Here is a 22,687-nt window from a genome sequence, read left to right as displayed (position 1 = left end):
ATAATTCCATTTGGTTGTATTTTTAACCATACACAACAAAATTGTACGTTTTCATAAGCACACATATGCATGTATTCAAGAAGGCTGACAAGGATGTATGCATCAAATGATACGGTTACTTCTAGGACAAAAGGTTTGTGAGGTGAGGGGGCTTTTGATTTTTCGGAACTGTTCCTATGAATACTTCCTTATTTATGTTTAAAGGCTGAACAACTCTGTAAAAATACACTACAAATCACCGAAATGTACCTTTGGAGTTAGTGAATTTTGTAGTATGTAAAATATATCTCAAGAAAACTATCCAAATAACTTAGGAGCATCTGGGTGGCTCAGTCAGTTAAGCGTCTGACTCTTGGTTACAGCTCAGGTCATGATCCCGGGGCACATGGATTGAGTCCCATGTCGGGGGATTCTCTCTCTCTCTCTCTCTCTCTCTCTCTCTGCCTCTGCCCACTGACACCTTCTCCTTTTCAAAAATAAATAATGAAAAACAGAATTAAAAGAGAGGATGATGATGTAGATGATGAAGAAAAAGGTGTTAAGGCAATGAAAGTCCAAGAAAGACCAAGAAAATGTCACAGACCAGAGACTAAGACAACATTTACATGCAAAGTGGTATGGAAAGACATTTCGTGAATAAAGTCTACAATTGTATTCATAGGACTGTGCCAATGTTAATTCCTTACTTTTGATACCTGTACTCTGGTTATAAAAAACGTTATCGTTACAGGAAGCTGGATAAGAACTCTACACTATCTTTGCGACTCTTCCGTAAATGTAAAATTACTAGAAAAAAAAAAAAATCAGCAGCAGCAAATACACTTGGCCCAGATATAAAGACACCTCCACAGGCTCACTGCCAAGGCCCCAGTGGCCCACTCCAGAAAAACCTGTTTGTTTTTTTCTCGTGTAATCCTTTATCCATATGCATTGGAAGCTGTCATTTCTCAAATCTTCCCCCAGTTTTACCCAAGCTTTTCCCCCAAAGGCACAGCGGACTGACACAGTACCTGTTCCCCAGCAAGGCAATGGCACAGAGGTCACCCTTCTGTACCTGAGGCAGACCAGCAGGGGGCACCACGAGTCCTGGCAGCATCAAAACTGCAGCAAACGAAAACAAATGCATCACAACCTGTATTCTGCCTCTAAACAATTCCAAGTTCTACTTCATCATTTATTCGTTCACTCAACCTACAAACCTTTATCAGGTATCAGCAAGGTTATTCATAATGAAAATTAAAAGACGGCAACCTGAGTATCACAGCATTTCCCTAGGGGGGCTAGTGTCCAACTGAAGCATCAAGGCCAGTTCCATGACCTATCTTATTCTGGTTTCCCAAATTTAGCCTACTGACTTAAAGGACAGCATATGGCAGTTCACAAACTATTTTCTCATTGATGTACAAAGTACAAAGCTGACTGAAGCCTTTCAACAGCGTCGTAGAGGCCCAGGGACCTCACGGAAGCAGTCAAGAGAGAGATGAAACGCAAACGGGGGAAAAATTCCATTTTTCAACCATATGAACGCAGGAAGCGGGTACATTTATTAGAGGAGTCGGTCCTTCCTAAGCGGGTTTCAGTCGATAGCCAGAATATAGGGAAATCTTCTTACCTGCTCCCCCCACCAGTTTTTCAAGCACCAGAGGCCACGTCGTGAAAGCTGGGAGAAGGTCAGGATAGGACCACAAGGCATACACTGCCCAAAAAGAGACACAGATTTATTGCCAAAAAGTCAATCCCCTGGGGCACTGGCAAAGCCAAATGCGAAGGCCACTTTAATTCAGGGACAGTAAAGGAACTCAGCTCAAAGCTAGAGAAGAGACTGTGAGGCCCAAAGAGGGTTCATTCTGTTTTTTGTGTGTTTTTTTTCAAATTTAAATGTATTTATTTAAATTCAAGTTAGTTAACATACAGTGTAGCCTTGGTTTCTAGGGGCTTCCTTTCTTAAACTAGGCAGATTCTTTTTTTTTCTAATATACCTTTTTATCTTTTAATAATCGCAATATAAGCGATTACAAATATACATAAAAATGCTTACAAACCACATAAACATATTTATACCATTATACAGCCATATAAAATGGAAATATGGAAGGATAAATATTAGGATATCACCAAGAATTTCCCCATTTGTGAAGGTGGTAAAACTACTAAAAATTGAAAAAGTATACATATATACAAAAGTACATGTGAATATAATTTTTAAAAATTATAAATGGTTATCACTCCTTGTCTTTAAAGCTCTCTCCTCAGTGACTAAGGAAATCTTCTGTGGGTATGCTTAGGAAATAACAGGGAGGCAGTGGGCCCACAGGCTTTGCTATTGGAATGAAGAAGGTAGATTCTTAAAAACCTGGATGACACCTGAGACTGGGAGGCCCCATCATTCCACCTGATTGTAGCTGTAGAAATGGGCACAGCAGGTAAAAGCGGGGACAAAGACCAAGGAGGATTCCATTTGTGACCTCAGAAACAAGTAGACTAAGAACAGGTAAACAATTTGGAAATTTCCGCATGTTTATTATTTGTATTCCCTCTGTTTTCATAGTGATTAGTGGTAAAAACCCTTAGATCAAAAAGCGCCTCCTGTGTCCCTACAGCAGCAAAGTGGGGTGGGGGCAGGAGCGGCCCAAGGAGACCTCCCTACGCTGCTGCAGCCCGGCTTAGGGCAAGAAAAGCCCCAGTGACAAAGCAGGTGTCAGCAGCTAGAGACAAAAGGACCCTAGATGTCTGAGTTCTGTCACAAGGAGAGAAAGCAAAGGATCCTGAGAGCCAGATAGAGCCGAAGGAAGAATCCCTGTGAGGTATCTCGATGGGAGTACATCACTAAGACCGCTGGGTACGTGGTTTCATTAACCCAGCTTCTTTCCTATCACAGGATCTTTTCAGTCTCTAAAGAAAATCCTGCCAGTCATCGTTTTAAGACGTATTTCCTACATGTCCTGAAATGCCACCCTTTTCGAGACCCCTGCCCCATCCCTAGTTAACCCACTAGGAACTACTATTCCTTCATCTCAGAATATCTCTTGGCAACCGCGCTCTTTCTGTATTGGCCCTTTCATTCTCCCTCCTACGGCAGTAAGTCTCGACCTTGAAAGACCCAATTCTAGGGACACTGGGCCCGAAACGATTCTTAGGGATGGTACTGGGAGATTTGGCACTTACTGTTTTGAGTAAGACAGGTGAATGAAAGAAATAAGGAGTAACGGATGCCAGGCAAGGATTACAGTAATGGCCATGTCCATCCTGTTGCCATACCTGTCGGGTACAGATTTTTCTCCACTTCGAACAGGATGGGGTTACCACCGCTCACGTACACAGTCACTGCATCCCCTCTGTGAGCATACAGTTTCACAATGTTGAGCTCCTCCTTTCCAGGTACCAACACAGAGACCTGATCTGTTCCTAGAGTGGGGAAAGCAGCCATCACCTCAGCCCAAAGCTTTCTCCTGCAGAAAGCAAACCAATGAGTGGTATGAATCGTGCCTGGATGCGTTTTGAGAAATGCAAAGGATTCGGAAGGACTTACTATCAAATCAAGGGGCCAAGGAAAAACTGCTTTATGATGCCCTACTCTCGTACACTCTTCCAAAACATCCTATTCTCTTTCACATCCCATGTCTCCTCTATTGTCACATATTCTTGGGGGCAAGACTTTCCATTTTACGAAGAAAGAGGGAAACTGAGATCCAGGCAGTAACCAAGTTAGCCTGACTTTGGAAATTCAGCCCTGCCTTCCTGCCTCTATGCCTAGCCCTCGCACCCACTCCCTTCTCTCTATGCTTGGCAAACCTGTCCCAGATGGTTAAAAAGCTATACCAGGGCACCAAGAGTGGTAACTATAGAACACGGGGGCCAAAATTCGCCACGTGCTATCTGCGTTTGCGACACTGTCTGAACAGATACAGGTCTCCTCAAAACATGTCCCGTAATTCTCCCTCACCTCTCCCTCCATCTGTCTCTCCTGCCAGAAGTAATCACCAGACACTTTTCCTCCTATCGTTGTAGTTCTCGGTTCCCCATCTGATTTCTCCTCAGGGACTCTAAGCTCTTAGGAGAGTGGCACCCTGTCTGTCTGTCTGTCTTCCTTCTTTCCTTTCTTTCTTTTTTGGCGCCCTCCGCAATACCTTCTACAGATCGCAGTCAGTAAGCGCTGATTGAATTACGTTTTCCTTTAAACGAACTACAATATCCAAAAGATAGCCTGGGAGATAAATTCAGGCCTCCTCTCCCTCTTCACCCTCAAAACATGTCTATTCCAGCCTGGTCCCCTGGGGTCCCTTCCCCCGCTGGACCCCGCGGCCTCCACCCCGGGTCGGCTGAGCTAGTCCAAAAGGGCTGTGGGCCAGCCGGGATGGAGAAATGGCTGGGTGTCCTGGTGGGCGGAACAGGGCCCTCCTCTCCCTCACCTGTCCGACCCCTTGATGGCCGTGTTGGACTTGACCCGAAAGGCCTTGGCAAACATGTCTGCTGGAGTGGCCTGGGGAAGAGAAGGAGAGCACAGACGCCAGGGGCCGTCAGGAACGCGACAACGCGGCACCGTCCCCACCCGCAGCCCTGGGGGCAGCCATGCTGGGGCCCGGCCGGGAAAGAGGCCCGGCTGGAAACCCGGGCCGCGCAGCTTCGCGGCTTTGGCCGCTGCCCAGACCGCGGCCGCCCCTACTGACAGGACCCGGAACTGAAGCGGGGGGGGCGGGGCCCGGGGAAGGCGGGGCGGATTCCCGCTCCCGCCCTGCGCCTGCGCGACTGGCTGGCTCCTGCACGCCTGCAGGGGTCCCGCGGTGGCTAAGTGCCTCTGTCTATTGCCGCTCGGTAGGCGTTAGGGCGTCTTGACTTCCCTTCAGTTTAATTCAGCCCCACAGAAGTAATTGACCCTTGTGTTTTATTCGTTTCGTAGCCCTCTCGAATGGTTTTCTTAAGGGCTTTGTCTTTGCAATTAATTGCACGCTAGGAAGTCTCCGAATTTTCTCTTTTGTTTTAAATTTACATGGGGTGATAGCAATACGGGAATCCGCCCTAGTCCAAGGTTTGCGCCTCATGTTATGAGTAAAAACACTACAAACAATCTTCAAATCTGTTTTAAAATATTTTTGACCACCTCGAGGTAACTTTTGCAAAGCGTTACTGCATTTTGCGTTCAGGTGTTATTTGGGGAGGAGAGGGGTTTCCAAAACTAATTAAATTATTCACGTTGCTTATTAAAAAAAAAAAAAATCTGTGAGCCAGATTAGGGTCAGGTTATGGCTTGGCTTCTCCCTAGCAATGTGATCCTGGGCCAACGGCTTATTCTTTCTAAAACCCTTGCATTCTCTGAAAGATGTGGATGGAGTACCTACATCATGGGGTTTCCATGAGAAACGATTGAGGTAATGAGTGTGATGTGTTACACAGTGTTTTGCAAATTTGCAGTCATATTTTTCAAAACTCTGACAGGTGTGAAGTTTTGGGTTTCCCTGAAAGGGACTGCTGTGTGCCCTGGAGGCATGGATTTAAAGACCTGGGGTCTTGGCTCCTACTAGGTTAATTTTTGCGTGTGGGAACGGTTAAGGGCAGAGTGTCCATCCACCAAGAAATAAATACTAATTGCTCATTCGCTGACACAGTTACACAAAGGAGGATTTCACACTGGGCGTCCAAAGATTAGGTCTCCCAGTGTCTGCCCGCCACCAGGATTCTTACAAGGGCCCCTAACGTGGCCTGGGGCCAGGCGCAACTTGGGCTCCTCCTACCCTTCTGACCTAGGAGGCCTTTCTTCTCAAGCACCCCAGCGACAAGGCCAAGGTCAGAGGAGCCCAGAGGAGCCCAGAGGAGGGCAGTGCCAGACAGCCTTTTCCCTTCTGGCTCCCAACGCAGCCACATGTGGGGACGCTTGATCCAGACTGTGCTGGTGACCAGTGTCTACCGCAGCACAGCTACTGAGGCAGCCTCGGTGCAGGGAGCTGAGGAAGGCTATTCAAGAGAAGATTAGAATGATAAATACGAAAACAGCAAGGTACAGATAAATGTGTAAAATCACCTCCCTTCTATATATTGAAAAAAGGAGATTAATAAACACTGGGAGGATGACAGAAACTAATAAAAATATAACTTTATTAAATGAGGAAACAGATAAATGATGGAAAAAGCTTACTCTTCAGAGAGCCTTGTCATGTGACTTTGACTTTTGAAACATGTAGCTGTTTTCCATATCTAAAAAGTTTAGCTTAATAGAGGAAGAAGCATGATTTAAAATTAAAATATGAATGCAAATAAATGTAAAAGTGTATTAAGTTGGGAAGTGAACCAATCAGAGATAAGGATTATTTGAAGTCATTTTGGAAGAGAGTACTTACATTCAGAGTTGAACATCCCGGGACAAAATAAATGCAAAGACATTGTAACCTTCATTCAGTAGTTTACCTGGTAGTAGTAATGTTTGCATTAAACTTTTTATATTATTTTTGCAAATGTTGAAACATAAGAATATGTGAGTAAAGAGAAGAGACAGAAAATGTACTAGAAAGTTTTTAACCCTGTGTTATTAAACTTGAATTGTAAGATCCAATAGGAGCAAATGAATTTTATTTTTTTTTTTATTTTTTATTTTTTTTTTCAACGTTTTTTATTTATTTTTGGGACAGAGAGAGACAGAGCATGAACGGGGGAGGCGCAGAGAGAGAGGGAGACACAGAATCGGAAACAGGCTCCAGGCTCCGAGCCATCAGCCCAGAGCCTGACGCGGGGCTCGAACTCACGGACCGCGAGATCGTGACCTGGCTGAAGTCGGACGCTTAACCGACTGCGCCACCCAGGCGCCCCGCAAATGAATTTTAAATTTCACTTCTGTTTCAGTCTTCTGACAAGCCAAAAGACATTTAAAGACGTTTCCACGGTGTTGAACATTTCTATTTCAACATAATTCTCTTCACAGGATGGTACAATTCTTGGGCTCTAAACACTATTTCCCAGTAAAAGGAATCAGACCCCTTTGGAAAGGTGTATGCTTACAGGCATTGGGCAGGGAAATACCCAGCGAGCCTGGAACATCATGTTGTCTTAAGAAATGCTCAAAGAATAATGGGGTATAACAAAGCAATCAGCAGCTAGTTTCAAGAGGCTCTCAACTAGCCAAATTTGGGATAATTTGAGCTTCAAAGACAATGGCTAGGATTAATTATGACAAATTGAATAAATAACAATTCAGGAATCCATGCTGATTATTTATTTATTTATTTATTTATTTATTTATTTCTTATTTTGAGAGAGAGGAGAGCTCGGTGGGGAGAGTGGGGCAAATGGAAAGAGAGAAAGAATCTTAAGCACACTCAGCGCACAGCCCAGAGCTCAAGCCCTGGGCTCGATCCCATGACCTGAGCCAAAATCCTGTTGGTTGCTCCACTGACTGAGCCACCCAGGTGCCCCGGTGATACATTAAAAAAAAAAAAAAAAAAAAAAAAAAAAAAAAAATATATATATATATATATATATATATATATATATATATATATATAGGGCCCCTGGGTGGCTCAGTCGGTGGAGCATCTGACTTCAGCTCAGGTCATGATCTCGCCGCTGTGAGTTCCCGTCCCGCGTTGGGCTGTGGGCTGGCAGCTCAGAGCCTGGAACCTGCTTCAGATTCTGTGTCTCCCCCTGTCTCTGCCCCAACCCACTCGCATTCTATTTCTGTCTCTCTCAAAAATAAATAAACATTAAAAAAAAATTAAAAAAATGTGTATATATGTAAAGCTATCAGAAGGTCACTATTATCAAGTTCTTATTCTAAAATATTCCTAGTTAGTACCAAGGGCACAATAGTTGGATTCTAAACACTATTTCCCAGTAAAAAGAATCACGGGTGCCTGGGTGGCTCAGTTGGTTAAGTGTCCGACCTCCACTCAGGTCACAATCCTGTGGTTCATAGGCTCATGCCCTGTGTCTGGCTCTGTGGTGCTGACTGCTCAGAGCCTGGAGCCTGTTTTAGATTCTGTGTCTCCCTCTCTCTCTGCCCCTCCCCCACTCATGCCCTATCTCTCTCTCTCTCTCTCTCTCTCTCTCTCTCTCAAAAAGAAATAAACATTAAAAAAAAAGATTCAGACCTTTTTGGAGACATGTATGCTTACAGGTATTGGGCAGGGAAGTATACAGCAAACCTGGAACATCATGTTGTACTAAAAAGAAAAGAAATGCTCAAAGAATAATGGGGTACAACAAGGCAATAAGGAGCTCATTTCAAGAGGCTCTCACTAGCCAAATTTGGGATAATTTGAGCTTCAGAAATAATGACTATCTTTAATTGTGACAGTTGAATAAATAAAAATTCATGAATTCATGCTGATACATTTATTATTTTGTCAAATTTTTAAATTTATTATTATTATTTTTTTTTTTTTGAGAGTGAGAACTCAATGGGTGGAAGAGGGGCAAAGGGAGAGAGAGCAAGAATCTTAAACAGGCTCCACAGTCAGCACAGAGGCTGAGCTGGAGCCCAGGGCTCAATCCCATGACCCTGGGATCATGAACTGAGCCAAAATCTAGTCACATGCTCAACCAACTGAGCTACCCAGGCTCCCCACTGATACAACATTTAAAAAAAGAAAAAGAAAAAGAACAAATATCTCTAAAGCCATCAGAAGGTGGCTTTATCAAGTCCTTACTCCAAAAATTGGAAATTAAAGAGCAAATATAAAGATTTACCAAATCTTTTTAGGTAAAAGTATTAAGGAGTTGGCAAATCAACAGTCATCTTTACACGGGAATGGCAATAAATGCAGAAAAATATTAGATTAATCTTAAAAGTTGCTATTTCGCAGCCAAAAATGAAAATAATTGGTTATAGGCCATATTGGTTACAAGGCAAGTGTCGTACATGCATTCCACAAGCTTTGGGTGAAAGGTTCTGGAGAAATAGTCTATACACCAATATTGACAGCAAAGATAACTTGTGGATTGTAACAATATTCCTTTAAATGTGAGAAAACTGACTGTCATTTGTGATTCAGATTTAGATAAATTGGCTCCAGTAGAGACAGCCTGGTTTCTCATCCTGAGAATACCACTTGATTTGATGCAAATGAAGGAAGAAGATATCACCTTAAGATACTTTTACCTTGGATGAGCACTGGGTGTTGTATGGAAACCAATTTGACAACAAATTTCATATATTAAAAAAAAATACTTTTACCTTGATTATATCTTTATTTTCATCCTAAAAATTTCATGTTTTTGTAGAAGTTAAAAATGTTTTCGGTCAACTGATTTTAACTGTTTATGTTGTTTGAAATGTATGAATTTAAAAATTGCATTTCAGACTCTTGTGGTTGAATGTGTTCAAAACTCTCTATACCAAGAAAATCATGGAGATGTCATTAGATTTGAACATCTTTACCAAAGAGGTCTTCATAGTTCTCAACATGTATTGCCTTACTTTATCTTTATTTTAAAACATCATATTCTTGTGGTTCAAAGGTGATGTATGTTAAAGACAGATACAATGCAGAATGCAGGTTAGTATTAAGAAGTTAAACAGCTACTCTTAACCCTAGTTTCTCTAAATTCTGCTGTCAATTTTTTATTGTGCTTCCTGACAATCTTTGTTTTATAAATATTTATTCAGTGTTCAAAGCACACTGTGTGTGTGTTTACACTTGACATCAGATTTTTTGTTACTTTTCATGTCATGTTATCATAGTTATGTACCCAGTTCGATTCTAATCTCCCTTTATTCTTTCTTTAATTTTTATTGTGCTAGAGAGTTGTCTTGTAGGAGATCATGTATTCCATTATTTTTTTGGTATATCTGTCTTTTGATAGATAAGCAAAAGTAAGTAATAACTACTTACATCGTGTTAACATAGGTATGACATAGTTAGGTTTTGAAGTGTTTGTGAAGTGAAACTATTTTGAAGATGGAAAAGCCTTTTCTCCCATTTCCTCCAAAACGGACGGTCTCAGGAAGCCTCAGAAGTTACCGAGGAAGATTTGAGAAAGGTAGGAGAAAGATGCATAGAAGTCGTCACTGAAGTGATTGAATCTCATTTCTTGTCATAGATATTTTTTTAATAGGACACAAAGCATTTTGGTTTGCCAAGTTTTAATGAAGTGCTTTTAAGAAGTGATTTATTCACTTCTCAGATTATAATTACATCATCCATGAAATATTTAACACAAATTCTGATATGAATATAAAGGAGTTTAACAATACCTGACAAAATAAGCATGAAAAATTTGAATAAATGTACATGTTTTAATTTTAGGACTGCATCTTAACCATGTTTTATACACAAACAGGATAGGTCAGTTTCCCGTCCCAACAGGTTGCTTGGAATGTTTGTTGTGATGTCTGTCTACGATATCCAGATTTACATTGAAATTGAACAGTTTCCCTTGTTTGGAAATATCTCTTTTTCTTAGAAGACCATCCTAATTGTATGTTATGTTTTCTCATGGTTTCTTCTGATACCATACAAACATCTGAAGATTTAAAAAAAATGAACATAAGCATTAAGTAGTAAACAAATATTTTCCACAGAATTTCAGACTTTCAAAGCAGAATTGTCTGCACTGGTCCAGGGCTTTGTTCTCAAAACCTTTTCCAACCAGTTCATTGAAAATCCATCACATAGATGTAAATCATTTTAATGATTAACGATGTAAAAATGAGGTCCTGTGTTTAAGGTGTGCTAATTAAATGTTATAATGAAAGATGCATCATGTCAATAACAATAGGAAGAGCTTTCATTAAAGAATATTTTGTTGCTGTGGTTGCTTGAATAAGACTTTTTTTCTAATTTTATTTCTTCACATATTAATATTTGGTAGTCAAACATTTGATAGAATGATTGTGGTTAATCCACGAATATTCTGTTAATAAAGCAAAACACCTTTCTCATTATAGTGATTTTCCCAGGATCCAGGTGAATATTAAGATATTTACCCAAGCATTTTGGCGGTTCTGACCACTGTCCATATCTGCATGTGATGACCTTGTTTCCCTCAAGCACATACAAGGACTGGCACTGGTACTGAACAGATGACCCTGGAGCATATTCTGATGTTGGGAATGTGGTCATGTCTCCATTGTCAATAGCCGGAGGGGGCCCACATTTTTCTTTAGGGTCTAAAAAAGAATATTATTTGATTTATTGAACATCCAAAGAAAAACAGGGTAAAGTAAAGCAAATAAAAATATAGCATAATATACAACATCAAGACTTGTGATTTCTGCTGACAGAAATGATTCATTGGAGAAATTCTAATCACTTAAACTGAGAAGAACACTTTTAAGCACTTCCTTTTATCCCACATGAAAGCACACACAAAGCATTAACAAATTGTCTGCTTTGCAGTATTCTGGTATTCAAAAACATTTTCCCTAGTGAATAAATGCCAGACAGATGGAGAGCTAATATACACAAAGAAATTTTCTCATTAGTTACAACATATTGTAGTGTCTATTGGATCTCAAGTCACTGTGTATTGACTTTCATTGTTACTACAAAAGAAACATCAGCTTTAATTAAGTCAAAGAAATACAAATTTGTATAATGTGAAAGGGAATTGTTGGCCTCCTATTCTGGACAAGGTGAGGTAGAAACATTTCTGCTAATCCCTTTGCTAAGTAAAACTAAAAACCCTGAACGTATCATAAAAAACAATAAAAGGGATTATGGAAGATGCAGAGTAGATATCGATCTAATCAGAGACCTTGGGATTCAAGGAATTACACTGTAGTTAGTGAGTTTGGGTTTTCATTGTCTCTTCTATGGATCCTGGACTGAGCACTGAAGAAGACTGGAACCCAGAAACAATATCAAGTTAATGGAAAAAAAAAAAAATTCCAAGAATTGCCTGCTCTCTTTAGCCAAAGGCCCAGGAAAGGAGTATTCTAACAGGACAGAAGTATTTTTTACAGTATTCGAATAACTCCGAAAAAACATCATCAAGAAACCTTGACCATTCCTCTCCACGTGTTGCTCAGAGATCAACAGTGATCAACACAGGCCACGTGAGGTGCCCAGACTTCTATCCACACTCAGGGAACAAGACGCCTCTCCACTTTCCATGGTGTCAGTGGAGGCCAAGTGGGAAGTCTGCACTTGCACTCTGGCAGCTTTGGAGGCCTGATAAATAAGAGATGTCAATAAAATCCGGAGCCTTAAAACATAATATCCCAAATGTCTAGAATACAACTGAAAATCACTCATTATAGGGGTGCCTGGGTGGCTCAGTGGGTTGAGCATCCAACTCTTGATTTGCACACAGGTCACGATCTCACGGTTCGTGAGTTTGAGCCCCGTGTTGGGCTCTGTGCTGGCAGAGAGGAGCCTGCTTGGGATTCTCGCTCCCTCTCTCTGCCCCTCCCCTGCTCACACTGGAATGAGTGCTCACTTTCCTAAAATAAATACACCTTTAAAAAAAGAGAGAAAAACATCACTCATTATGCCAAAGACCAGGAAAACCTCAAAAGAGAAAAGGTAATCAACACATGGCAACATTGAGATGACACAGATAATGGAATTATTTAGTGATGGTTTTTCAAAATCCAATGGGAATTATAGAACAGAAAAATAGAATAATGGATTTTTAAAAATCCTCACTGGATGGGCTCTATCATGGATTACAGATGACAGAAGGATAAATAAACTCGAATATAGAATACAGACTACTCACTTTGAAAACAAACAAAAGTGGACAGGGCTTCAGGGACCAGTAAGAGTATAGCAAAAGACTGGACAACCAGAAAGGGAAAAGAAAGGGGTTAGAGATGAAAACAAACAAACAAACAAACAAAAAACCCTCAAACAATAATGGCTGAAAATTTCCCAAGTTGGGCACAAGGCAGAAACATTCATACTGAAAAAGCCAAACAGGACAATCCTAAAGAAATTCAAGCCAAGATACATCATAATCAAACTGAGGAAAACTAAAGAAAAGGAAAAATCTCAAAGCAGCTACACAGAAATTAGGCAAACCTCTAAGGGAAAAGGGTTCAAGTGTCCGTGGGGTTCTCATCTGTGTCCATGGAGCCAGAGAGAAGTGACAACGTTTCTCAAGTGCTAGAAGAAAAGAAACTGTCATCTCTGAATGCCACATCCAGTGATGCCATCCTTAGGATACAAGGGAGAAATAAAGACGTTCTGAGACAATGGAAAAGGGGGAAAATATCTCCAGCAGACCTATCTTTAAAGAACTGCTAACGGAATTCTTCAAATAGCACCGAAAAGATAACAGAAGGAGGACTGAGACTTCATGCAGGAAGAAAGAACAAGGCAACTGAGAAAAATAAGGGTAAATATAATAGACTCTTTTTCCTAAGGAGTTTGTTATATTGGATGTTTGGGCAACATTGTGTCATTTCCTATAGTGCTCAACATATGTAGAAGAAACACTTAACATTTATCCCCCCCCCAACCCCACAAAAGGTTTATGTTTAAAATGTGGGAGGGTAAGAGGTGCCTGAGGGTTTTAGTCATGTAAGCACCTGACTCTTGATCTCAGCTCAAGTCTTGATCTCAGGGTGGTGAGTTCAAGCCCCGCAATGGGTTCAACGCTGGCTGTGAAGCCTACTTAAAAAAAAAAAAAAAAAAGTAAAATAAAATAAAATGTGGGGAGGATAAATGGACCTAAATCGAAGTAAGGTTTCCACATTTTACTTGAAGTGATAAAATGTCAATTCCGGGAGGAGTGATAAGCTATCTATGTACATCTTAATATTAGGGCAACCACTAATGAAACTATACAATGAGATATGCCCCCAAACAATATAGAGGTGTCAAAATAATATTATTTTAAGATGTTTCAAAAATCTACAGTGATGAGAAGAAAGGAAATGGAAGTGAGAAACAGGAAACACAAAACAAACAGTAAAATGCCTGACACAGCCCCTAATCTATCAAAAACTACTTTAAGTGTAAGTGGTTTAAATACTTCAGTGAAAAGACTGAAATGGCAGAGTGCACACATAAACAAGAACCAACCGTCTGGTGTCTAAAGAAACTCACTTTAAACATGAAAACATAGGTGGGATCAAAGTAAAAGACTGGAAAATACATATGCCAGGCGAAAGTGGATTTGAAAAACAAGTGGCTATAATATCTCCTTTGTTGGCTCCCCTTCTTTCGTAAACTCTAAATGCTGGAGTGTCCTATGATCAAGTTCTCAGACTCTTTCTTCAGTATACACTAATTCCTGGGTTGAGCTCAACTAGTAACCTCCCTTTAAATATAATCCACACGCTGAAGAAGCCCAAATTTGTATCAAATTCTGTGATCACGCCCCAGCTGCGGATTCCATGTCTCCAAGTGGAATTTCATGGAGCTGTCAAATGTCCTCAATGTATCTTTAATACATTTATTCCTCAGGAAATAACCGAGGGTCTTAATGCTTAACACAGAGAGAATTTTCCATGATTCCAGCTGTCCTAATCTGGTCAAATCTTTCATAAAATAAATACATCCACAAAAGAGTCCACTGAAAGAAAAAACTGGATTTTAAGCACCATCATTTTATTTGAGATTAAAAAATGAACCAAAATAACTACTTCATTATATATTTATATTAACATATTTAGTCCCTGAAATATTCTCTTAATATTTAAAGAGAATATTTTAAGGGAAATAAAACACTTTACCTAGGCACTGAGGTGGTTGTGTCCAGTTCCCATTTGAACATGTCACTTCTCTGCCCCCAACCAGGTAAAAAGGTATGATGCATTCATAACGTGCCCTCTGACCAGGTAGATACTTAGACATCTCATCCAGTATAATAGCATTTTTCACTCTGGGTGGATTCCCACAGGAAATATCTGAATAGAAAGAAAAAAAATCGCATCTCTAACATAATGGTCATTTTGAATAGCAAATCAACGAATGGGATTCCAAATAGATCTCTAAGAGGATTTTAAATCAACAGTTAATGTGTCATGAAAGGCTGCTAATTTTAAGAAATTTACATATAAGATTGAAGAAAAGGAGATAAAGCAATATATTTTATTTTATAAGACTTAAACTTCTATGAAACTGAGAGCTTTTCTGGACATATCCCTTAGGGTCTAGTCAAATCACTCTTCCAAATTATGTATTTTCAAAATGAATTTATAAACCACAAGAAAATCAAAATAAAAAGATTATTCGACATCAGAATTTGGCTTGCAATTATCCTGTTTATGAATGTAATTTTAGGCCCTTAGAAAAATAAACACAGCAGCCACTTCCTTAGAGAATAAATGAAGAATTAACACGCTTTGAAGAATACCAGAGCTGAAGGAAAAAGATGATTAACCGAGAGTGCAAACAGGAGATGAGTGGCAAAATAACAGAAAAATAAATGTACAATTGACAAAAACAGCCTTCAATGATTCTTTTTTGCAAACGCTTAAGGACATTTCAATGCATAATGTAGAATTCACCAGTGAGATTCAGGTGGACGTAAATATAACAGGCTATCGGTATGGCTCCTAGACTGGAGTATACACTGAATCCCTTGGGAATTGTTAAGACACTTTCAGGGTTGCAGCCCCAGAGTTTTTGCCACCACAGGTCTGAGCAAGCCTGTGAATTCACATTTGCATTTCTAACCATTTCCCAGAAGATGCTGATTCTGTTCTTCCAGAGACCACAGTTTGAGAACCACTGGGCTTTCAGATTGACCACTGACTACACAATTATGTCCCTTTATGTTAAAACATAAACTTCTTCGACCTGGCCTAAAAGAATAATCCATGTCCATTTCATAAGTGCTGTTAGAAGGAATTGCATATTATATTAGTTAAGACATTTTCACAAATAGGTTTCAAAATTGCATTGAAGTACCTCTGCATATTGGCTTTCCTATCCATTGGCTGTTAATACACTGGATAGTATTTGGTCCATCCAAAAGGTAATTATTTGGACATTTATAAGTCACTTTTTCTCCTGACCTATATAACGTCTTCTTCTGGCCTATGGGTGTGGCATTACCGAAGTCGGGTAAGCTAAAACAATCCGTGTCTGAAAGAAAAAGAATATGTACTTGTTCAGTAAATATTTTAAAATACATAATGGCTAATAACTATAATGTAGAATAATAGGTACACACCGAACCAATGAATACCTTGCAAAATTTTTTCTTGTACCCTGAAAAAATATGTTAGAAGTCTTGCTTAATTATATTGAATAGTCCTATGTTTATTAAAGTATAACATGGGGATGATGACATCGTAAGCCTGAAGAGATATGGATACATGTAATGCTTGAGATCACACTTCTTGCATTCAAATTCTTTCTTGCCCATACAAGCCATCTACCTTATGTATTTGCATTTCCACCTCTGTCAAAATCTGTTACCTTTATTCGTGTCAAATATCTCAGAAAACTATATACATACAAGGAGATAACTGACAAACTAACAGTAAATTGAATAATGATGGGATTGATGAGCAGGGACCAGCTGTGACACAGGAACAGGGATGAGAAGTCTGAGGATGTGTATCACAGGAGGTCTAATGTGCACACACGGTGACATGAAAGTGAAATAATTTGGCTCATGCTGTCACACTTTTATTATTACTATGGCTATTAATTCTCTACTAGAATCCACAGCTTCCCAGAGATACCCTGTTGAATTCTGGAATTACTGCCTAGTTTCATATTTGTACCATTTATGCTCTGAATTAAGAATATTTATCAGTCGTAGAGTAAAATTAAATACACTATACTTTTGCACTCTGGTGGATGGGACCATTTTCCTCCTAAACATCTTATGAATGAAGGTCCATTAATCTCAAAACCTTTGGTGCATTTGTACGTTACTTCTTCTCCATATTGGTAACTGTCTGATACGTGAGATAGAATACCATGTGGAATCAAGTGTGGTGGCGCACAGGAAAGTCCTAAAAAAAGAAAGAGACAAAGAAAGAATGACTCCATGTTTTACTAAAACTGAAACTTAATTTTATGCATTGGTTGCCATATTTGGCAGTTTTATTTGAAAAAAATAACACAGGATCTGCAATTATATCACGGAGATGGTGTGCAAATGCTTCCTAAAACCATCATTCTGATGTATCCAGTTGACAACCTGAGTAGGAATTTGAAACTAAACATGTCAGTACATTATCGGCCATAGCAACTTCTTTCTAGATAGGTTTCCTGAGGCAAGGGAAACAAAAGCAAAAAATAAAGTGTTGGGATTACATCAAAATAAAACACTCGTGTACAGTGAAGGGAACAATCAACAAAACTAAAAGACAAGCTACAGAAAGGGAGAAGATATTTGTGAATGATGTAACTGATAAAGCGTTAGTAACCAAAATATATAAAGACCTTATAAAACTCAACACCCCCAAACCGTAACCCAGTTAAAAATGGGCAGAAGGCAAGAACAGACATAGATCCAAAGAGGACATACAGACAGCCAACAGACACATAAAGAGATGCTCAACATCACTGATCATCAGGGAGATGCAATTCAAAACTACAATGGGATATCACCTCACACCTGTCAGATAGGCTAAAATCAACACACAAGAAACAACAGGTGTTGGCAAAGATGTGGAGAAAGGGAAACCCTCCTGCAGTGTTGGTGTGGGAATGCAAACTTGTGCAGCCACTCTGGAAAACAGGGTGAAGATTCCTCAAAAAGTTAAACGTCGAACTACCCTATGATCCAGCAATTGCACTACTAGATATTTCCCCAAAGAATACAAAAATATTACTTCAAAGGGACTCATATGCCTTGATGTTTATAGCAGCATTATTTCCAATAGCCGAGATACAATGAATAAAGAAGAGGGGGTACAAACACACAATGGAATATTACTCAGTCACAAAAGAAAGAAATCTTGCCATTTGCAATGACACAGATAGAGCTACAGAATGTAATGCTAAGCGAAATAAGTCAGAGAAAGATAAATAATATATGATTTCACTTATATGTGGAAGTTAAGAAACAAAGCAAATGAGCAAAGGGCGGGGGGGTTGGGGGAAGAGGGAGAGAGGCAAACCAAGAAACAGACTCTTAATTATAGAGAACAATGTGACGGTTACCAGAAGGGAGGTGGGTGGGAGGATGGGTTTAGCAGGTGATGGGGATTAAGGAGGGCACTTGTGATGAGCACCGAGTGTTGTATGGAAGTGTTGAATCACCATATCCTACACCTGAAACTAATATTACACTACATGTTAACTACCTGGAATTTAAACTAAAACTTAAATAATAAAAATAAAAAAATAAAAATGTCAATATATTTATGAAAGACACTATCAGTGTTTCTCAAACTAATAGCGAATAATAAAAGAAGAGCATTGAGAATTAATCATCTTATGTACCATGTGTTGTAAGAACTCAAATGACATTATAGGAAAAACAAAAGAAATTTATAAAAACTCATGGCAAAGCAATCAGTACAAGTTCCATATATAAATGGGTAGGAATATGAATAGGCGGTATGTATATGGACAGAGAGGTTTAGTTGTACTACACATCTAGTTTTCATTAAACAATTGCAGGAATTCAAAGTGAGTCTGTAATGAGTGAATGAAATTAACACAAAGAGGATAGATTTGATTATGCAAAAATTGCTGGTAAGGTACATAAATATATAAATGATTTTAGATATTTAGCTATAAATGAGTTTGTATATTTAGAAATCTAAAGGATTCTTTCTCACGAATTTGACAATTGATTATGCTTAATGGATTATATCGAAAATAGAATTGTGGTTTGCATACTGTCCTCACCTACACACCGAGGTGGAGAACTCCATTTTCCTATGTGGCACGTTATCTCATCTTTTCCAGATATCCTGAAACCATCCTCGCAAGTGTAATTTAATTTGGTGCCATGTACATAAACCTCAGGTTTCAAAGTTTCGTCCATCTCTTCTGAAAATTGAGATGATTTAATGGTTCCATTTTCTATCTGAGGTGGTTGAGGACATGGGCTTTTTTCTGTATAAACAACAGAGATCAATGTTTAAATTGAAAAATGTAATCAAATACTAGTTGAGGTTGTAAAATAAGGATAATCTGAAAAATTAAATTACTGAAAAACTAAAAAACATCTGAAATTTGCAAGCTCATGTCTCCAACAAATCTACAGTAGTATCTGCTTGTTCACTCTGCCCCCACATTCTTGTCCTGTTCATCATGAGGGAAATTTTCTATGGTATTTACACAGTAACCCAAAGTTTTGGTCTGTTTCTTTCATAGTAGAAGTGAAAGAATGCCGATTGATTTGTATACTTAGATTGCAATTTACTGTTTCAAGATAAAGTGAAATACATAGACAGAAAGGTCCTTATCTTGTTCATTTACACAAAGCACGGGGAGTATTAACCTCATTTGAAAGAATGTTACAAAGCAAGTTATGCATTACTGACCAACGCAGTGTGGTATTGACTGCCATCTTCCATCCTTGCACACGATTTCCTCTGCATCCTGAATTATATAATTGTCTTGACAGACAACAGATACTTTTTCTCCATCCTGATAATTTACCGTCGTTGCCATATTGTGAGCATTGGGAATCTGAGGTGGAGGTGGGCATGACTGCATTTGTACTTCTACAAATATGAAAATTAGATTTCGTGATGAAATCAGAGTTAAAAATATTAAAGAGAAAAATTAAAGAGAAAACTCAATAATAATGTATCATAAACAATCAAATAATAATGTTATGCTTAAATATGTGATACTCTTCAGCTTGTAGAGCGCTTTAATACATCACACGTGGTCTTAATGGTAGTATCTTCCTTTTATTCCTTCTGTGATAAATTGTGCATAATTTATGTAAAACTTCTTTTAATTATTTCTAATCATTACGATGTACTAACTGAATCATCCACTCAGTAACAGGCACTAAATAAATACTGATATTAGGATCTTTTTACAGCTATCTATAATCAAATGTATTGTGATTGCATTAAAACCCGTATAAGATGTGGAATGGAAAATAATTAGCCAAAGGAAGAATTACATGTAGTTAAAGATCAACTATTTGATACAGGTCCTGGCCAAGACATGAATTAGATATGGTCATTAGTGATTAACAGTGTGTTGTTTAAAGTTCAAAACTCTCTGGAGATACTGTTGACTAGGTTGCCGACACTGTTTAGAGATACACAGATGATGAAATGCACCCTGTTTAACGGATTAGACAGCCTGACTTTCCTTCTATGACCAGCAAGGTATACAAGATTCCTTTGCAAACTTGCGTTTGAGCTCCCATAAAGCAGAGATACCTCACATGTATCGTGGCAGTTCATAACCTGGAGACAAAGATGTCCTGTTCCACTGAGGGAAGACTCTGGACGGCTAACCCTGGAGGCTTTTGGACCTCTCTGTGATACCTACGTTTTGCTTTCTCCTGCCATGCGTTCATTTCATTAAAGACCTTATGTGACTGCACATTGGGAAGTCTCCTGAGTCCGTCCAATTATCTGACACTTTGTATTCAATTCAGAGAAATTGTTGACGGAATATAATTCATTCATGCTGACTAATATGCTCATATTTTCTATTTCTATCTTTAGACAGATGCAGGAGTATTTTATATTTAATCAAAAGTTTTTTTCTTATTTCTGTTTTCATTATCTTGGCATATTTTTTCAATGTATTCTCAAGGATTTATTCTCTTCTATATCTGCTTGTTTAAGCATTTTTGTCCTAATAATCTTAATTTGTACTTCCTCTTGATACATTTTACCAGAGGTTGGTCTGGCAACTAAATCTCCGGCAGGTGCCATGTCTGCACTTTCCCTCTACCTTGATGGCACCAGTGGGTGCACTCCAGCCCAGGGCTCTCCTGTGGCTTCATCCAAGCCGGCGAGCGGGCCCCAGCCCTGCATTCTGCTGCCTCGCTAAAGCTGGCCAGCATGCTCAGCCCACAGAGGGCACACTCCTTGATCCCCAGGCTCTAGTGGCCTGAGGGGCTTGCATTTCTGGGGCCTGCAACACACTACAACAATCCGAGAGATAACTCTTGGTGGGCCACGACCTCCGGGGCACCACAAAGCAGCCTGAAACACAGCCCAGACTTTCTGGGGAACAAGCCTAATTATCTGTCTTAGACCGGTAGCCTGAGGGGTGGACTTGAGATTTGCCACACATCTGGAGGCCACCGAGGTGCTCTCAGGGAACGTGGACCAGTGGATGCCATCTTTGTGCTCTCCTCAGCCTCAAAGAAAACCAAATCACTATTTCTTAAAGATACCCGACCAGCGTTAATTTGAGGCCATCAAGTTTCTGGGTGGGTTGTTTTATAGCTGACTGAAGCACTGATGCACTTAATATCTAGAAATGATGTTTTGCTTAGTTTCTAAATTCCCTTCTGGCTTCAAAGTTATTTGTAATAATAAATAGCTAAACATGTTTAAAAGATGCCCAAATACTGCTTTGGCAAGTTCGGAGGAAATAGAGTAAGATTTTGAAAGTACTATAAACAAGAGCTTACCTGTGCAGTTTAGTTCAGGATCCCATCTTCCATTTATGCACGTTGAGTGTTTCTGTTCTAATTTTCCTCTACATTTGTAAGTTATGTTCTCATTATGATCAAATTCGGTCTTCAATGGATTTACCTCACGTATAGTTAAGCTGTGTTTACACTTCTGAAGTTCATCTGTTGCTAGAAAATGAAAATATTGCCTTGAAAAGACTACTTATAAGAATCAAAGCAGTTAATGCAGAACAATAGCTTAGACTCAATAGTATATCGAAATTAGAATATATGCCCGTAAGTCCCACCAACCAAGTCATTCCTGATCATATTGCATGTGATGGGCTATTTATTATGTCTGAACATAAGTCCCGTGTCCAGGCTTTGAAATTTCAGAGAAAATGTCTGCCATAAATACAGCCTGCACTTTGGGGATTAGAAAAGCATTAAGAGGCTCACTTTTTTGGATGATTTACACACTGAACAGTCATAACCTGGTTAACTTTGGTCTCTTATTTATCTGTGGAAATAGAATATATGAAGCTGCCAATTTAAATATCGTGTTTCAAAAAAACGAATATATTTTTTCACTTATGGTAATTTAATAAGCACATCTAAGATGTATTACGTAAAATGTGAACACTTAAGCAGATCTTTTGCATGATCACTAAAATGGGACAAATACTTGGTAAGAAATTGGGTGCTTCAAGTCACAACCTGTTTACTGTATATACTCTTCCAATCTTTGGAAAACGATTTTGTACATCAGGTCAACCTATAATTCAATAATATTGTAAGAGTCCATTTTGTTGACTCTAATACGAGTATAACAACTTTTTATACAACTACATACTTCAAAACTTCAATGCAGCCCAGAGTACTTTGTCAAGTTGATAAAATATCAATTGATGTAGGTCTTTGGATTTTTTAATAAGTACCCAAAGAAGTAATGATTTTGTAATACAATAAAAAATAAAACAAAGGGGACTAATTCAAAACACACTAGAGGCTGAAAATAAATTCTGGTTTTAGGGCTTGTCCTCAGTTGTGAAGAGAAAACAAGGTTTTCTTCAGGTGATAGCAACTCACCTATAGTCAAAAGGAGTGGTGGTGGGTGTTGTCATGGTCCTATGATTGACTGGTTTCTGAAAGAATTTCCTTGATTCTTACGAGAAAAACATTTTGAGAAGAGTGAAAAGCTAGATAGCTAGACGTACAAAATAAACACTGAGAGGAGAAAATTGGAGTAAGGTCTATGATAGTTAAAACTGGATTATGGTAAACTTGAATATAGGTC

The 22,687-nt window shown here is 39.1% G+C and overlaps 1 protein-coding gene across 1 annotated transcript in view; it reads right to left on the bottom strand.

Annotated features, from left to right (window-relative positions):
- Positions 1-10,034: 10,034 nt before the first annotated feature.
- CFH (complement factor H) overlaps positions 10,035-22,687 on the bottom strand; it is a 112,380-nt gene continuing 99,727 nt past the window's right edge. Inside the window, exons 15-22 of the mRNA XM_047076577.1 lie at positions 21,409-21,579; positions 19,337-19,519; positions 18,696-18,905; positions 16,673-16,846; positions 15,789-15,965; positions 14,609-14,782; positions 10,913-11,095; positions 10,035-10,449 (exon numbers count right to left, since the gene is read on the bottom strand). Of these exons, the coding sequence (XP_046932533.1) occupies positions 10,253-10,449; positions 10,913-11,095; positions 14,609-14,782; positions 15,789-15,965; positions 16,673-16,846; positions 18,696-18,905; positions 19,337-19,519; positions 21,409-21,579 (1,469 nt within the window). The 3' untranslated portion in view covers positions 10,035-10,252. The remainder of the gene's footprint in view (positions 10,450-10,912; positions 11,096-14,608; positions 14,783-15,788; positions 15,966-16,672; positions 16,847-18,695; positions 18,906-19,336; positions 19,520-21,408; positions 21,580-22,687) is intronic.

The sequence above is a fragment of the Lynx rufus genome, unplaced genomic scaffold (genome assembly GCF_022079265.1).
Source record: "Lynx rufus isolate CCGP_SWC_20201006 ecotype Redwood Valley unplaced genomic scaffold, mLynRuf1.p SCAF_15, whole genome shotgun sequence".
NCBI classification, from domain to species: domain Eukaryota; kingdom Metazoa; phylum Chordata; class Mammalia; order Carnivora; family Felidae; genus Lynx; species Lynx rufus.
Note: the sequence above shows the minus strand (reverse complement) of the source record. Positions and strands in the feature narration are given on the sequence as shown.